The following is a 19,302-nucleotide window of genomic DNA, read 5'->3' on the forward strand; positions in this document are numbered from 1 at the left end:
TTACATTCACCGAATTAACATTTAAACTTTTATTTGCCATAAATTTTACCCTTGTAAGCACTAAAACAATTTTTTATTTGAAGCACTTACTTCTAGCGAAAAATTTAAAATTTAAATTCATCAAATTAACCTTTAAAAAACTAGGTAATTTTAATTGGCTTAATATTTTACAGAGACTATGGACTTTAAATTTGGAATTTATAATTTCATTAGTTAAAGAAAAATGTCTAAAATATTATAGTTGTCATAAAATTTAAAAATGTGTCAGCATTAAAGTTTTAAAAATATTTATTAACACTTTAAAGATCAAAAATTAAGTCAATATTTTTCTAATTCGATGAAATTGCTAGTGAAATCGCATTCTTTAACTAAAAAGTTTCCTGCGGTATACAAAAACCGACTGGTAATGTAAGGGTTAAGCATTTTGCTTATATTTTCAAATAAAATTGCCTTTAAATATTTTTAAATTTTGGTGAATATTTGAAAAGAAATGAGAACTAATTAATTGCCAACTTTTGAAATCTTTTGGCTTTGTATAGCTTGTGTGTAAATATTCTATAATGTTGTCATAATTTTTTAAAACTGTTGAAAGCTCGTAAGCTTTGCATAGTTTTTGTGTAAGTTTTCTATACTGTTGTTATATTTTTTTTTAATTTTCAAGTCAAACTAATGATACAGAGTTAGAACTAGATTCGCCTTCAATTATGATAACGAAGCAAAAAAGTTCGTTTTCAAAACGAAAAAAAATAAATAAATAAATAATGGAGAAAATAATTAGAGAGATTTTCTTAATTTTAAAACATTAACTATTTAACAAAAACAACACGAATACAAATTTCCCAAAAAAACTAAAATCTTCTCCACGCAAACATGTACTCATATGTATAAAAACCAAAACATGTTGACAAAGAAAAAACTTAAAAACAATTACAGCCTCAAATATTTATATCATTTTATTGAAATTTTTGTTTTTGGCCAAAATGAAAGCTTCGCTTTCGCCTGCTCAATGAGCTTTAGCGCCTACAAACTACAATTGCAGATATTAATTTTTTAAATAATGTAAATCCCTTAAGAAATAAACTGCCGTTAATAGATAAATTACTAGGGTATCAAAGTAAAATATAGCAAAATACAAAAGCAAACAAACAAAAAACAAAAACAAATTATATATATGTATATAAAAAAGCCATTAATACATATGCATACTTACTCTTACTCAAAACCGAAAAGCAAATTCTAAACACACACAAACTTTAAACAGTATAAATAAATATGTAAAATACTATAAATTATTCTATACACTAACAAAAAAACTATGATAACAAAGCAAGAAAAACAAAACGCTGATCTAGTAGGCGGTTTTAATAAACAGTGAAAATATCGGACAAACTCAAAAGAAGTAAAAAATATTGTAGGTAAACATCTGGCTTTTCAAAGCAACAACAATCACCCACCCGCTACATACACTGATACCACCCAAAATCCTGAAACAAATGAAAATACAAATTTAACAGAGCTTTCTTAAGAATTAGCAAACTGAACGCTAAAGTTCGAAATGCATTTTCAGACAGTTATTTTCGGTACAATTTTAAGTGACTGTAAGCAACGTTAGTGTGACTTACCATTACGGACTTTAAGTTAAATTGAGGTTATGAAATTCATATAGATGCCTATGAAAGTTAAAATAGGGAGTATAAGTACAATTTTTTTGCACTATTTTATTGGATCTTGAGTTCAAATCATATCCATAAATCAAAAAATCTAGACGCTTCTCGATCTCATTGCATCCTAAGTTCAATATAAAATTCCTTAGATGACGTGGTTTGTCTTTCAATTGAGCTGGACTGTCCAGTTTTCATATTATACTCAAAAGCAGGTAATGAAAAGTATCTTTTCAAAATGAAAGAAATCGCGTAATTCGAAAACTCATAAAAAACACAACTCTCCTTGTACAAAAGATATGAAGATATTCCTCTGAGGTTAAGGAATAATACTCTGAGCCCACTTCTCCTATTAAGTAATATCCAATGACCACCAGTTCTAATGGCGACCTCTGACTGTAACTCAAGTGGAAAAACTTCTCTATATACATACATATTATAAGCCATTTTCATTTGAAGATCGAAGATCTCCTAAAATAATATCAAAGGCGAGAATTATAAAGAATTATACTTAAGGGCACACCTAGTATGTCAGCCTAAAAAAAAACGGCGTTTTATGGGAATTCAAACAAAAAGAGTGATGTGTAGATGATTTTTTTATTTAAAGGGAATGTTTTGACTCCCAAAGAGGGTTCTTCACTTATCCAGTGATACCGGCCTTCTCTGTGGTAGAAACCTGAAAAGTTTCCCTAACAAAAGATGTTGGCCGAACAAAAATTTACAAAATGGTCAAGAGCTAGAAGGACATTGTATAAAGAACTATATGCAGAACGAAAAAAATTGCATTTAATAATAAACTAATGGATCCGATTAAACTGAGCAGCTACGTTTTAAAGGTAGTAATTCACAAACGATTAGAGATATCAATTTTAAATTTTGGAATCTCACTTTTAAAGGTAGAACCTATCGAAATATAAAAAAATGTCCTTTTTTAATTTCACACAAGTTGTGCCAATCACTGTTTGGAGAAATTTTTGGAGTACTGACAGTCTGAAACAAAATTTTGTTATTTATGAAAGTAGTTCTGTACCCTTCATATAACCTGAACAAGGTATATTAAGTTTCCAACGATGTTTATAACACCCTAAATGAAGCGACGGATCTGTCGGTCCATCTGAATATATATACGAACTAGTTCCTCAACTTTTGAGCTATCGATCTGAAAGGATGGATCTTTTCTCACCAAGAAGCTGCTCATTTGTCGGAGTCGATATCGATATCGGACTACTGCAGCATATAGCTTGCATACAAACTGACCGATCAAAGTTCTTGTAAGGAATCTTTAGTATTTGAGAAGCGTGTTATATGTACATATATTATATATGTTGGATTCTAAAATAGTAAAATCTGGTTTATTCTTCAGCGAGAACGGGGATTTACTTACGCTTATGTAGTCCTATATTAACCCTGGACGTGATTTGTTAGTCGATTCGTCTAACAATCATCGTTTCGCAAACAGCTGCAAAGTAACGATGCCCGTTCAGGATTAAGATCCTCGATTTCAAAATTTTAGCAAATAGTTGAGACAAATATAGTTTTACAGTGAATTATCAACCAAACTACAGGGTCAATAAGTCCACTACGTTGCTTACATGAGAATATAATAATATGCACTACAATATTTACAGTTACTATTTTCTGTTATCTTTAGTGTTTTTTTTTGAAAATAATTTAGAAAACAATTACAACTTTAACTCTTTAACCCCACGATGCAAAAAAAATGATAAAAGTACAAAATGGAAAAAGTGTAAAATTCACACGCGTCAGTATCCCAAACGAGCAAACATACAAACAGACCAACTGAAAATATATAGTATGTATAAACAATTACAAAAATATATAAATAGAGTTAAATAATAAAACAAACGAACCGTTAACCGCTCTTATGATCATCTACACACACACAAACACACATAAATAAACACACACACACAAAGTGAAAGCTACAAAAAAGTTAAACAATGACAACAACAAAAATGCATTCTAACTGCGCAACTACAAAGCGGCATATTTAACTGTATATAGTGTGCTTTCGTAATAGCAAATTAATTTTTCGAAAATGCGCGTCAAATATTTAACCAAAAGGATAACGCTAACGCCTTGCAAGCTATTTTGAACACGCCACAAAAAGCTGCAATATTTTTGCTTGCGCATTTGCCGCTCACTTAGTTTTTTATTTATGTGCAAACATACATACAAATTTCTCTATTATTTTTTGCAGCCGATTCTTCGTCACAATTTGTCACATCAAATCACCCGCAACTGCAACAACCAAATTATATACAAGCATAAACACATACACACACACAAAAATGATGACTGAAAATATGCAATTTTTTTAAGTTGCACTATTTGCAAATTAAATATCAAAATGTTATTGTGTACATAGGAGAAAAAATAGCTAAAAGAAAATAAAAAATAATTACCTAAAAAAACAAAAACAAAAAACTACCAAAGATATGTATTAAAAAATTAACTAAACTAAGCTTAAATATATGTAAATATTAAATTTAAAAAATAAAAAATACATAAAGACAAATTATTGATAAAAATAATTACAAAAAAAAAGAAACAATAAAATAAATAAATTCAATAACTACAATAAAATAATTTAATGCAAATATGTATGTAAAAGTAAAATGTAAATTCAACAGCTTTGAATACCGTCCACGCACTCATACGCATAGTGACACACACACACACCAACAAACAAACAAACCAACTGACTATTTCGCTTAATACTTGAGGACAGTAAGCCTCTAGCTCCTATGAAAGAAAAAAATAAAAATATGGTGAAATTTTGAACTTTTTACGCAAACACGCAGTAGCTTGCACAGCAGTTTCCTTTTCTTTTTTGTTTTAATTTCTTGATTTGATTTTTTTTTTTGAAAAGTTCGCACACACAAAAACCGAAATGACGCTTTGTAGTTCGCTGATGTCGAAAATATCTACGCGTGCTTTATTGAACGAGTAACGGTTGTTCAGTTGCTAAAGTAGAGTTGATTTCAGAAGCTCACGCGCACATATGTTTTTTTCTTAAAGTATGCAAATCAAAAAATACTTTTCTCTATTACTGATCCTTTTTAATATACATACATACGATTTGATACGACTGTGATCAGAATGTGAGGTGAATTTGTTTATAAAATGTTAAATATTTATTTAATCCACCAAATTAATTTTGTCCACTTCAAAGTATTCACCGATGATAAAACACACTTTTTTCCACGCTTTTTCCAGTCCTCGAAACAGTCGGAATAGTATTTTTCCGGCATAGCCTTCAGGTCCTTCGATTCCACTCGAATGCGGTGGTTGCGGAGCGAAATGAGTTGATTTGAGGCATAATGCGTTTTAGCGATCTTAGCACCAAAAGGAGACTTAGCGCGTTTGACGCACAAAACATTCATCAAAATAGTTTCGGCTGTGCCAAAGATATTCAAACACAATCTGCCAATTGTCAATCGAGGATTTTCAAGCACCAAATCTTTGATTTTTTGGACTTGGCCCATTTTTGTTACACAGTGATAATATTATCAAAAGGGTTCTCTCCAAATTTCAATATCATATTTCACACTTTGATCGATGTCTTTGGTAAAAAGTCAACAATAGGCTCTGGGCTGTTTTCTTCTTTTATAACTCGGCTATAACCGCGTAAGCGGTGTCTACGCCATTAAACAAGAAGATAGGCTCAGGGTCTTCGCTTGGAAATTATTATATAAAGTCCTGTCAACTTTGAAAAAACAAATGAGCCTGCCTTCATTATGCCCAAAGTTTTAAATTACATTTTGAGCTTACTTTTTGATCACAGTAGTATACTCAGTAAATCTGCTAAAAAATATTGACGCCCCTATTACGTAAGGCAACTGTTTACTTTCTCCTACTATTGCTTAAATTTGTCCAAGATTTAATAAAACTAGACATAAATAAAATAGTTTAAAAAATGTAGAGTTTTGAATAATTATTCAGAAGAAAATGTTCGTAAATAAATTATTTTAGCACTGGTGGTGTTAATTTTAGGCATCTTTTATTTATTCATCCCTTGAAATAATGTTTAGCTCAACGCCAATCTTTCCAAAAACTATTGAAATGTTTGCCAAAGTTCTTATCGGGTGTTAAAACTATATTATAGCCTTGGCAGACGGCAGCGTTAATCCGGATTAACTGCGCACTTAATCAGATCCAAATTTGTAGGTGACAGACGGCAGCTATGCGAGTTTGAAACTCTCATAAACAGCTCATTGTCCTTTTTATAATATTTTCAATGAAAATTGATAGAAGACCAATTTTTACCAAACCATTTTTTATTACAAAAGCATATCAACACATTATTTTTAAAACTGCATCATAACATAGAAGTTTTATTGATATTATATTGAGAATTTGATAAACAGTTGTCAGGGCTGCTTGTATTTCATTCACAATAGATGAAAATTGGCCATTTTTAACAATGTTGCCAACGAAAATCTCACAAACTCCCTAAAATTTTGAGAGTTATTTTTGGATTCAGCAACGGAGTTAGCTGTGGTAACTTCTGAATTAATCCCGAAAAATGCAATTAATCTGGTTTAACGCTGCCGTCTGTCAATGCTATTAACCTGCTTTGCAGTCCATTCCCGTAACTACCTTATACTGAAGTATGAAGCCTTTTTCGTCCAGCGTGACATTGACGCGAAATTATGTCCGTTTTTATACATGCTTTATTGAAGTAAATTTCGAAGTAAAATTGGAAAATATACTTTTTTAAGTCCGTCGGCAGACAGCGACAAAACACAGTATGTGTTGTTGGTTAGAAAAGTTCTTTCCAAATTCCATATCTTGTGGTACGTAATTGGTGGGAAAATGTTCAAATAATAAGTAACTCCACCAGTAACATCTTTTTTATACGACGTCGATTAGCATCATTTTTTAAGATGTCGATTTTCTAAGTTATAGATCGTTAGTAGATCCACTTTTTCTATCAAGTATTATCTCACTTCTTATAGCTCTAAAATCGTATATCACATGCCTCAAAATTGTATAAGCTTTTATGTTTTACAACTCTATGATAAGGTAAATGATACAATGTACTTTCGTCTCAAAGACTCTAATGGTCAACCAGTAACGTTCGTACTTTAAAGCTTTCATTTGTTTTCGTTCATAAATATAAAAGCTTTTTTAGAGCTTTTATTAAAGAAATTACATTTTACGATACATAAGTTCATGCTTATACTTAGGGAAGTTTTCGCATCCAGTTTCGTAGTTTTTAAAGAATTGTGCAATCTTAAACATATTTGAGATTCTTGGTTAAAATTGTTGTCGTTTACTATTTCGGAAGTTATTGTACTTTTTATTAAACAATAATTTCAATTTTTAGAGAGAACTACTCAGCGGACAGCCAACTCGTTCAGTAATAGCACTTACTTAACCTCTAACGACTTACTGTAAATATTTACAGCTGGATATTTCGAAAAACCAATATTTCAAATCACAAATCAATGAAAATGAAAATAATCAACACTTAACAAGAACAAACACAAACACTTTGTACAAATGTAAAACAGTTTTATTAGAAATAGTAGAATTACGCTGAACAGGATAGGTATGGCTAGGCGCTTAAAACAGTTAAAAAAGCAAGCACGTGGTAGCTAGTGATTAGAAACAGGGCATATTAGGCGTGCAGCTAGCTCTTAGTGCGTTTTCGAAATGTTTCGATTTAATTTCAAGTAAGTAAGGCGACTGCTATACAAATTCTGCATATCACAAATTTAGTTCAAACTAATTGAAGTATAAGCTGAAATGAGAAAATAAGTAAATTGAAGTTAGAGCATAGAGTTTTGCTAACAAAACTACTCGAAAACAATTGATCAGCCTGAACTGTTCTAGTCATTTACCAAAACTGACTGCTTTGTTCACCTTTATCTTCCTTAAGCCGCAGCAAAGCGTCGCCCCTCCAACTAAGCTCCCTCCCACACACCCTAACTGCATTCATTTGTTGTTCGATAGTATGTCTCTTGAGCGAGTTATGCAACAAACAAAGCTTAACTAAATGTTTAAATTTGGAATAAATGTGTTCAAAAATATATAATTATAAACATATAACAAAACTAATTAAATGAGTAAATAGCGAAATATTAAAAAAATTACAAAATAATAATTTAAAGTAAAACAAAATAAGTTGCGATGTGAAGTTGAAAATTTTTCTTATGTGTACCAAAAACCAAAAAAACAACAAAAAATAATTTCCAAAAAAAAGTTATGGAAAATGTAATGAAATTTAATAGTGTGAACGTGTAAAAATTGTTAGATATGTATTGTAAATAGTTAAGAGGTAAACAAAAAACAAATGTGAGTAAGTAATTAAATGAAATTAAATTAATTTACGCCATACAAATGTAATATATTGAATGCAAATAAGAAAGAATGAAGAATAAAAATTTATTTATGAAATGAAACAAACAAAACAAAAGCATATGAATTTCATTTAAAAATTAATAATAATTAAAAAAATAAAAACGTAAAAAATTGTAAAAAGTTAATTGAATTTAGTCTAGTTTAGTTGTTAGTGTAAACGTACGTAATTAATTTAAGTTGTACTAGGTTCTTGGAATTGTGTAAATTTTTGTACATTTGATTAATGAATTAATTAATTTAGCTAGCTGGTGGCTTAGTGCAAAGTTAGCGTGAAAAAAAAATTGAAAAATTTCAATAGAATTTATATAAAAATAATAGCTGATCCATTATTTATTGCATTATTAGTTAATTAAATAGCTCATTTTTGTTTTGTATCAACGATTATATGTATGTATGTATCACAAGCTGTTGATTATTATTTAATGTTTTTTACCAACGAAAAAAGTTGAAAATAGCATAGCGCAATAGTGATTGAAATAAATTGTGAGATATCACATATACATACACACTTTGGGTTTTTATTTATTTTTTTTTCAAAACATAGAGTATTGAGATTTAAGTAGTGTTTTTTATTTAGTATTTGGACTTGTGTTTTTAGTGATTTTTATATTAAATTATTTATTTTGTTTAATTTATTAAGCATTAATTAGTTGTAAAATATATTGTGATTTTAGGTTAGTTTAATAATTACTATTTTTCTTTGTAAATTAATATATTAATTAATACGCTTTCGAAAGCTTAAGCAAATGTCTAAAATGCAAAAAAAAGTGTAATTTTCGCCAAATCGATTTTTATGAAAGTATGGATTATGTGCAGTAGGACTCACGACTTTGTCACTCACTTGATAAAATTAAAAAATAAACACTTTTCGAAAAGCAATGTTGCGCAACATTCGTATTAATTGCATTCCTTATATATTTACTTACTTTTTCTGTTTTTTGAATATTCAAAAAATATTTTTATGTTGAATTGCAGAAAATAATTAATGGCGACTATAATTTTCGAATACAAGTATAGTTAGACTCCTGCAATATCAAACGGATTGCAGGCACTTTCTTGTAGCAAAAATATGTTGCTCAACATTAGTATTAACTTTCTGAAAAATTAAAGACGTCAACGCTGTTCAAATGTAAATTCCAAGCAATGTTGCAAAAACTTGTACCTTGAATGTTGCAAGAATATGTTGCGCAACATTTAAGTGGATATACATATTTTTAAAAGAATAAATATTTTCAAAAACAACCATACAAATAAAATTGTTGTGAATGTTGCGTGAAAGCGTTGCACAACATTTACTATATTGATATTGTCAAAAATAATATTATGTAAACAACTACCAATTTGGCAAATCTTGTTGCTCAAATGTTTGAAGAATATGTTGTGCAACATTTGCGTTGATATAGTAAAAATAATTAAAGGCCGCTACGACGGTCGAATATAAACTCCAAGCAATGTTGCAAGAACTTGACTCCCAAAATTTTCAAAAATATGTTGCACAACATTTTGTTTATGTTGTCAAATAATAATTAAAAGCGGCTACGCTGTACAAATGTAAGCTCGAACCAATGTTGCAAGAACTTGTTCCTTGAATTTTGCAAAAATATGTTGCGCAACATTTGTGTGGACTTTCTTAAAGTGTAAAGATGTTGAAATGTAAATTCAACGTTGCAATAACTTGTATGTACCTTGAAGGTTGCAATAATATGTTGCGCAACATTTATGTTGATATATTTCATAGCTTTTGTATTTGTAATGATCAAAGTGGTTACTGGAAATCTTAATACCTTAATACGTCGATGTTTCTATTTGCATTGTTTGGGCTGTGCGTTTCCTACACTGACTGTAGCTTTTATTGCGCAACATTTTGATGACCATCATGTTGCCGAATATTATTACTGTTTGACAACAACGAATAGCCACTTTTCTGATGAAATGTATACACGAAATACGAAAATATGTTGCTGGCAACTTTTGGTTTATAATTGCGTTGTATAATTGTTTTATATATAAATGCATAGTATTTAATATTTTATTATTATATAAAGCACTAAAAAATTGTAGTTTCAAATGTTGCGCAACATTTTTGTGTAAAACTCCCTAGCTGCTGTTAATTTCATTAAATGGAAGTTCGGCTTGCAATATTTCTAAACTAAAGCTGCTAGCAAATATTTATTTATTTTTTTTTTAATTTTCTGTATGATTTTTCTATATATTCATATTATTTATTTCAATTATATTTGTCTAAATAAGCAAATTGTAGGCTTGTTTTGCTCTCATAAGTAAATAAAAGCTTTTAAGATTGTATTTCGTATATATTTTATTCATATATTTTAGCGTAGCTTCATTTTTTTTGAACATTTATAATAATTTTTGTTTAAATTAATTGCCGTCCAAAATTTTTTGTTATGTGTAGAAAGACATAGCAAAATAGCTACCTTCAAACTACCCAAAACATACTCAGTATTTAGTTAAAAAAAATTTAGGTACTCGTAGTAATTTGTGTGATTTCTTTAAAATTTTAGTTACTCTTTAAAACATATCAGTTGAAAAAATATATAATATTAATAAAAATTATTGAAAACGACGTTCATAAGTATACTAATATAATTAAAAATGCAAGAAACGCTTAGTAAAATTAAATTTTTTAGTGTCTAATGTTCAAAATTAAAAGTAATTATTATAGAAACATACATAGATATACATATATATATATATTATATGTAAATGAAGTATTTCCAAAATTTGCGCATAGATTTGTATTTTTCCAATTAAAGCTCCCGATTATGATTAGAAAGACCCTTACTACAGTCGCAGTTAGAAAATTGCAACAAACTTGAAAGTTTTATGTATGTGGAAAAACACGTTTGATTTATACACATACAAGTATATATGTATAAACTATTCATTCATGGATATGTATTTCTGCGTAGAACGTTAAACGTAAGACATATGTACCTATTTCATATACGTACGAAGTTAATAAGTGAAGTCGGCAACGCCGTCGCAAGCGAGATTATTAGACGGTAGTGAAGTAATTTGCTTGAAAAATATATAATAGATTTAATTTATTTAAGTATCTTTTTTTCAACTTAATTTTAAGTACTTTTTAATTAATTTTAATTTTTTAATAAAAAACATTTTTGTTCGGAACCCTTTCGAATTTCAGCTTTCATTGCGCTCTATTTTAATTTGAGCTAAATACTCCTTATATCAGTGCACTAAGTCCACATAAATGACGAGAAAAGGATCCATGATTAATCTCTATACGTGGAATATCTTTCCAATGATATGGTTTAAAATTTCCAATTGCTTAGTCCACTCACCGTATCATTCATTTTTTGAACTTCAAGATTATATTTGTTAAAAGCTCACAGTTCGTTGGTTTTTCATGAATTCTTGGCCAAAAACAATGCTGAAACGATGCCCCAGCCTCCGTATTCGGCCGACATGTTCTCCGTGTGATTTTTTCCAATTTCCAAAAAAATAAGATAACCTTAAAGTGCCGTCGTTTTACAAGCATAGATACTAAAAAAGCTTAAGATTGTCCCAAAAATTACGTCTGAGGAGTGTTTCGACGATTGGATGAAGCGCTGGCATAGTGATTATAAAAATGCGGACTACTTTGCAGGCGTCAGTAAAATTATCTAATGTTTTTTGCAAGAAATGAAAACTCCCCTTATTTTTTGAGTACGCCTCGTATGCTGCTTTCATCTTATTTATATACGTATGTAAAAGATTAGTTTGAAGTTGATTATACTCTCAACAAAGCCAAATAAGATTCATTGACAAGTGACTTAAACTGTTTACCTTTTTCTCCTCCTTTAAGTTGGATTCTTGTCTTTGTATAAAATTTTAATTTATCGATATTAATTTGCTACTTTTTTAGCGAAAATATCGAATATTAAAAGTAGTAGTAGTTCCTTCCTTCCTGCCTTCATTTTAGTAAAATAGCTGTTACCGGTGGATCGTTGCTTTCGCTTTTTCTTAGCATGAAGCCTTGTAAGCGCTGTTGCTGTACCTTGTATGACACTTGGATTCTCAGCTAATAAGTGTTTGTAGATTCTTGAGGGTCACTAATATTTATTTTAATTTTTTTAATTATATATATATATATATATATTTATTTATTTTTTTATACTTATTTTCAATTTTGAATTAGCTAGTATATTATTTTTTTAATTATAGATCTCATTGTAGTTTTTAACGATTTTTTTAATCAAATTAGTAAAAAATAAAAGGAGTTATTTAGTTGTTTTGATAATAGTTAGATCATTATTGTTTGACTAAATGAATTAAACATATCGCTAATAATATTATCAATGAAATCGAACAAATTTTCTAAAACCAGGTCTTTCACTCTTCCCACTTTCTCGCTCTCATTCGCTTCTATCTCTACAACTGCATTATATTTGAGCTTTTTAAAAGCTTCCAAGTTAAAAGAATTCTTACTAACTAAAAACTGACTTTTTCCGCTTTTATGCCTAAGAAACTCCAATAGATAATTTAATAAGGTTGCTGGAGCAGAACATAGCAAAGCAGAAACGAAAGAAATATTTATAATAAAAATTCAAATTACCAAAATTTCTTTTGATAAAAAGACTGGAAATAGAAAAATTACATGTGTATATTAAAATACTAATTAAATAGCGTAAAACATTATAATTGGAAAATGCAAAAGTTGATATGCTGAAGTTATTTTTTTTTCATAACTTTTTTTTCAAAATGTATGTTTTTATAATTTTCATTTTTATAATTGTCTACAAACCAGCATTGGCTGCATTAAAAGGTTGCGAAACATGCGGTAATTGTTTGCGAATTAAAAATATAAAAATTACTTAAGTCAACTTTACAAATACTTCAAAAAGTGTATTCAATGCGAGTATAAATTTGTTACTATTTAAATCGTCATAAGCTTTATTTTATAATTTTGACTCTATTTTGGGAGAAAACTCGTTTCAAAGCAATGTTGGCGTATATCGTCACCTAAAATGCAAAATAACGTAACAACACCTTTTATAACTTTGCGGCGAAGGAAAAGCGAAATAATTGAAACCAGTAAAAATTTGAGTTTTGGTTATAAAATGGTTACATATTGGTTATAAAATGGTTACATATTGGTTATCATACACTCAAACAAAATTTGAGTTTTGGTTATAAATTGGTTATATTTCTGGTTATCATACACTCATGTTATCATACATTCATATTGAAGCAATTGAGTTTTAGTTATGAAATGGTTATATATTGGATATTATATCAGACAGGGATTTTTAATTTTTTTTTTGATGATACGTTGTTCTGCATATTAGGTGACGACATGCAGTTACTCGGTTTTTTTTTTCATTTAAAAAATATATAATTTTTTTGTTTTTGATTTGATTTTTTCTTTGAAACATTTTTTTATTAAAGCTGTGTACCCAGAAATTAAATTTAGAAGCATTGCTTTACGAATATTTCTAAAATCCAACTTAAGTTAGTTCAAACTCAGCGTCTGAGACGCGAATTGCTAATTAAAAAATAAAAAAAAAAAAAAACAAAAATAAAATTTGCATTAAAAATATTATTATATATATGTAAAATTGAAAACGAAATTTAAAAAACATATTGTAAGTAAATAATATGCATTATCCTTTGTTAAATATGATTAGTTAGCGATCCAAATGCAACATACATAGTTATATACAAGTATTAAATACTCGTAAGCTACCTTGAACGCAATTTGCCACATAGAGTATAAATAGAAATATTTGAACAAATAATAAATGAAAAAAAATTAATAAAATTAAATTGCGCCAGCCTGATAACTTTAAATACGAAAAAACAAGCAACGTAAATACGCTAACAATTGAAAATTAAAATAGAAAACAAAAAAATGCAGTTCAAACAAAATAATAAACGCCAGTAATACTTTAAATTCTAAACGTACACACACAAGTAAAATTAAAAAAGAATTAAATTAAATTACTAGCAGAAAATATGTCAAAAATTAATAAAAACAAAAACACAAGCCAATACATTAATAATTAATAATTTTTCATTTTCAATTACGAATATTACTTAATTATGCTTGAAATGGAAAACAAAATTAAATAATTGAAACTAAATGAAAAAAAAAACAAATACTAAGAAACTTAAAATTAAAAAAAAATTAAACAAAGTTGTTAAGCATTAAAATGTTTTATAAACGTTATGAACAATTAATTAAATTATAAGTGAAAATCAATTAACAATAAAAAAACACGAAAAAAATAAATAAAAACTAAGAAAAAAACACAAAAACGCTGCGTAATTCGAGATGTTAAAGCATAAATAAATAATTGAGAAAAAACAACACATAAAACGCTAACACACAAACAACAAAAAATTAATTTAGCGAAAAAATATATTAAAAATATGAACATTTCATAGAAACCAAAGAAAAAGAAAAAAATACAAAAATTATAAATTGATAAATAATTAATAAACAAAATACAAACAAGAAGCATATTCCTCTATTATTCTTATTATTACTGATGCATTATTATTATTATTATGATTATTACTATATGAAATAATTATTGATAATTAGTAAAGAAAAAATCATAATATAGAGCAAAAAATTATTTAAAAAATGCAAAGCGCCGATAAATAGTTTAACAAAACAATAAATAGAAAGACAAAACAAAAAAAAAAAATAAAAGCAGAAAAAGTAATAAAATTATGAGAAAAATTAATGCACTGCTGTTTTTTCATAAATCTATACAACTCAAAACTTAGCATTAATTTTAATGTAATTCGAAGTGTAAATAATGTTTCTGTTTTGATTTTTTACAAAAATCTATCAATCAATTAATCAATTGATTTGTTATATAAAAAAGGCATTATGGCAAAAGGCTGTCATTTAGAAGTGCTTAAATGCATTATACAATATTTTAATACAATCTTTGCTGGGTATATTAAAAAAAAAGTCTACCAAACCACCTTTGCTCACAGCAAACCGCAGCTGCCAAGCAGTCCAAAGCTCTTCAAAGCTGTCCAAAACTGTTCAAAGCTGTCCAAAGCTATCCAAAGCTTAACTGTGTCAGCCAATCAGACATAGCTATCAAAGACCTTTTATTCAACATATTTTCCATCCAAAGGGATTTTAGAGGAACTCAAGTCAGCTACACTATTAAAACATATGCTATACTATATGTACATACGTATGTATATCCTCTTTGGTCATGCCGCTATTTCTAAAAGGCAGCATTACAAATTACAAATCCTTCCCACAGTTCTACTATCGATGAAAGCCACACAACTTGGATTCGGTTTTAAACAACTATTACATAAATTCCAAGCTTTGGAAGTCTTGAATTTATTTTTTTATAAAAAGCGATATCTGTAAATAATTATTTTAAATGTAGAGTTGCAAAAAATTGCAAAAATTTTAGAAAGTTGTAATTTGTAAAAAAAATTTAAAAATATCTAAAAATGTGTTCAAGCGTTTCATATACCTTCTCAGTAAAGTAATTTGTTTCGTACTTGCTAACATTACTATCGTTTTGTAGACTAAAAATTGCATTCTTAATAAATTTTAGAAAGCCTTTCGCACCACGCTAATTTCTCGGAAAAGTAATGAGATCCTTTCTTTTAAGCGAAAAAAAAAATTATAAATTAGTATTATCAGAGCGTTTCAAATTCCCAGACTATAAGACTTCTGTGATTATTTATCTCTCATTTAAAAAGAAGACGGATGTTCTAAAAAATATTATAAAAATAAAAAAGAATACATTTTAAACGAAGTACCAATGCTAAATTGAAAAGACGAATCTCTTATTTTAACTTTTATCTGCTATCATGCCCTAAGAAAAAACTCACCTGAAGCTTTCATATAGCTTTTCTAATCTAAAATTAAAAATAATTCTATTTTATTTCACACTTTAACTATTCAAAAATATATTTACCAGAGAATTTTTCAAAACTCCAATTATTTTCGGAGATATACATAAATATTTTCCTGACCCGGCATCCAAACTGGTTCGGCCCGATCTGAAACTTTAAAAAACTTTTCAAAAGGATACCCACGGTTTCTCAGGTTCCACTAAATCTATTTACCTGAAATTTTTAAAAAGTCCTCTTTGTAGACTTATCAAGATTTGAAAATATCCTTTACCACAAATTTCAATTTTTACTAATTGCAAAAACCTGGTGGACTTTTACTATTTTTAAAAAATTCGAAACAGTCAAATAAAGTGGTAAAAGAAATGTTCAACTTTTCCACAGAACCAGACATTGCGACGATACTCTACATTAATAATTTTTGAGATCGCAATCGTAGGCATGGTCACGTGTCAATTTTTTGAAGCCCTTTGCCTTGTTTTACGACACTTCCAAAATTACCTGAAGTTCATGTCTCTAGACTGGTTTCATTTTTTACTATGAAACTTGCTAAGCTTAAAGCTTGCTCATCTATAAAGAGATTTTCATGCTACTAACTGAAAGCTCTATATTTGTATGTACAATTTATTTAAAACTTAGCATAACTAGGTTACAGTATTTATATAGTGTATATTATAAAAACTTCAAAAAATATATTTTTTTGAACTTATTTTTTAACTTTATTATTTTTTCTAATATAAAGTATATGCGAGTGCTGTAAATTCTAGTGTAATGAATACTTTAGTTTTAAATCCGTAGCGTAAGTTATGTGGTTGATTGCCAGATTTCGTGATCTCATAAATTGTAAATACGTAAATGTGTGAATGTGGTAAGTAAAGTAAATTATCAACATATTTTGTTTTGTTGTTTGTTGTCTGGAAAAATTGCGCAATCGTTCAATTTTTCGCAACTTGCAAATGTGAAATTATTTTCCTTCTCAATAACTACTACTACTTCTTGATGTGTGTCTGTGTATGATTATTGTATTCACAATGATTACATTGCCCATTAAATGTATTGTATTTCTTGGTTTCTTTAATTCTCTCTTACTTTACTTACTATACATTTCTTCTTCTTCTGTTAGATATATACTATATTTTATATGTAAATCACAATTTTCAATTATGCGTTTCATTATTTTGGTGTATTTTCTATATTTTTATATATTTTTCATTTTATGGTGAAAACAAATATTTCTTTGTTAGAATTTCTTCCTTACTGACTATACTATATATTTGCATGTTATGATTCGGTAATTTGCGTGCAATTTTCTTATTACTTAACGAAAACGAATTCAAGAGAGTTAAGCACGTTGCGTATTTTTATGCACTAACAAAATTAATAGTAACTGTAATAATAAAAATTTTCATAAACAAGTTATTAAATAAATACAACAACAACAGCTGCTGAGATGGCCAACAAGCGCTACACTAAATTTTAGTTAAACCTTAAATAAACGCAAAATTTGTATGTAAGTTTTAACAAATTTTAAAATACTCGTATATTTGAAAAAAACGATCATTTCTATGTAGCCACATTAGCATTCTACTTTAACCCAGAAAACTCACACAACATACCTATTTAATAAACGGTTGATTTTGAACTCACATAATCTCGAAAAGTATATATTGTATGCGCTCATACTCATTATTATTGTTGTTGAAAGCCCCATCTTTCGACCTCTCCGCCGCCTGCCACTCATACAAATTAGTACAAAAATTTACCTATACGGTTTTACCGTTATCGCTCGTGTTAACTATATGCATTTCCGAAGTAGTGCCAACTCATCAACTTACTCAAATATACATACATAGATATCAATACTCAATCTAAAACATGCTCATATTCGACATCTACAATACTCGTCGTACTCATTTATCATACGCTTAAATCGTAAATATACTCATGTAGTATTCATTAGTATATTCATTTGTCGTTCTGCTCCACTCTAACTACTTATCTCTCGCTCTCGCTCTCTTTCTCTACCATCTACCTACAACACTTTATATTGAAACACGTTCTATCTCATTTCCATGTTCATAGCCCCAAGCCATTTTAGTAAACGTAAAAGTTTGTAGTATCTCACTTGCTCACGTGTTATTAGCGTAAAATTCATTTTGTTTTAACAGTTACTCTTCTAAGTTACAAAAAATCAGTGTCTAAAAACTTTACTCTCAATTTAGCGTACATATTGTACTATGCAAAAGCCTTTCTCTAATTAAATTAAAAGAGTCAATTTGAGATTCTAATATCAATTTTGCTCTCTCAACCTCTTTCAATAACATAAAATAAATATACATATAATAAAATATAAAATAAAATATAAAATTAATAAACTGAAAAATGATTACCTAAATAATAAAAAAATACCTTTGAAATAAAAAATTCAAAAATTTTACCCTCAACACCACTGCATTCAACTCCGAAAACAGTCCCGTCGGGTTCTGGGGCAAAATTGTTGGTTCGCTGTGTGTGATCGCTGGTGTATTGACCATCGCACTGCCCGTCCCTGTAATCGTCAGCAATTTCAATTACTTCTATCATCGCGAAACCGATCAGGAAGAGATGCAAAGTCAAAATTTCAATCACGTCACAAGTTGTTCATATTTACCTGGTGCATTGGGTGAGTCAATAGACATTTATATATTATTAATAATAAAATTTTGATGAACCCCATGCATATAAGTATGTTAAGTTAATGATTTTGTTTTCTAATCCATAAATATTTGTAATTCTCAACCACCTTATACGCTTGCAGGCCAACATATGAAGAAGTCTTCTATGTCCGAATCATCATCTGATATAATGGATTTAGATGATGGCATCGATGCTACATCAGGTTTGACTGATCATCCTGGCCGACATTTAGCTCCATTTTTGCGAGCACAGCAATCATTCGAAAAGCAACAATTACAATTGCAACAACAACAGAATGGCTTGCGTGGCCAAACAAATACACTGCAACTGCGTCACAATAGTGCCATGGCCGTCAGCATTGAAACTGACGTCTGACTACTGGGTAAGTGCAATAGTTGGAAATACTACCGAAAATTTATGTGATACTAAACGCTTACACTCACACATACATACATATCATACGCATAATTGTAAGTAAAGCATGGTTGCAGAGTATCGGATCCTCTTAAGATCTTCGGGCCCGAAAGGAATTGTCCCAAATCGCCTTGTTGCTCTCCTTCACTGCCTATACGTATTGGAAGTCTACGGTATTTGAAGTCCACGATATTTTGCGAAGACGAACCATACAAAAGAGTTAAATTGTTAAAAGCTACATGAAATCATATTCCCTTAATAAGTACTAATCACACTACCGATCTACTCGAGTTCGCTTGGC

At 29.0% G+C, this 19,302-nt stretch overlaps 1 protein-coding gene across 10 annotated transcripts in view; it reads left to right on the forward strand.

Moving 5' to 3' along the window:
• LOC126759233 (potassium voltage-gated channel protein Shaker) overlaps positions 1–19,302 on the forward strand; it is a 462,565-nt gene that overhangs the window by 431,972 nt on the left and 11,291 nt on the right. For 2 of the 10 annotated variants that reach the window (XM_050473947.1, XM_050473949.1), the window contains exons 10-11: positions 18,383–18,573; positions 18,709–18,969. The exons of 5 other annotated variants lie outside the window; for them this stretch is intronic. In XM_050473947.1, the coding sequence (XP_050329904.1) occupies positions 18,383–18,573; positions 18,709–18,962 (445 nt within the window). In that variant the 3' untranslated portion in view covers positions 18,963–18,969. Of the gene's footprint in view, positions 1–3,882; positions 4,480–18,382; positions 18,574–18,708; positions 18,970–19,302 lie in introns of those variants that run through there. 3 more of the 10 variants (XM_050473944.1, XM_050473950.1, XM_050473945.1) reach the window with 3 other exon arrangements.

Source organism: Bactrocera neohumeralis, chromosome 5 (genome assembly GCF_024586455.1).
Source record: "Bactrocera neohumeralis isolate Rockhampton chromosome 5, APGP_CSIRO_Bneo_wtdbg2-racon-allhic-juicebox.fasta_v2, whole genome shotgun sequence".
Lineage (NCBI taxonomy): Eukaryota > Metazoa > Arthropoda > Insecta > Diptera > Tephritidae > Bactrocera > Bactrocera neohumeralis.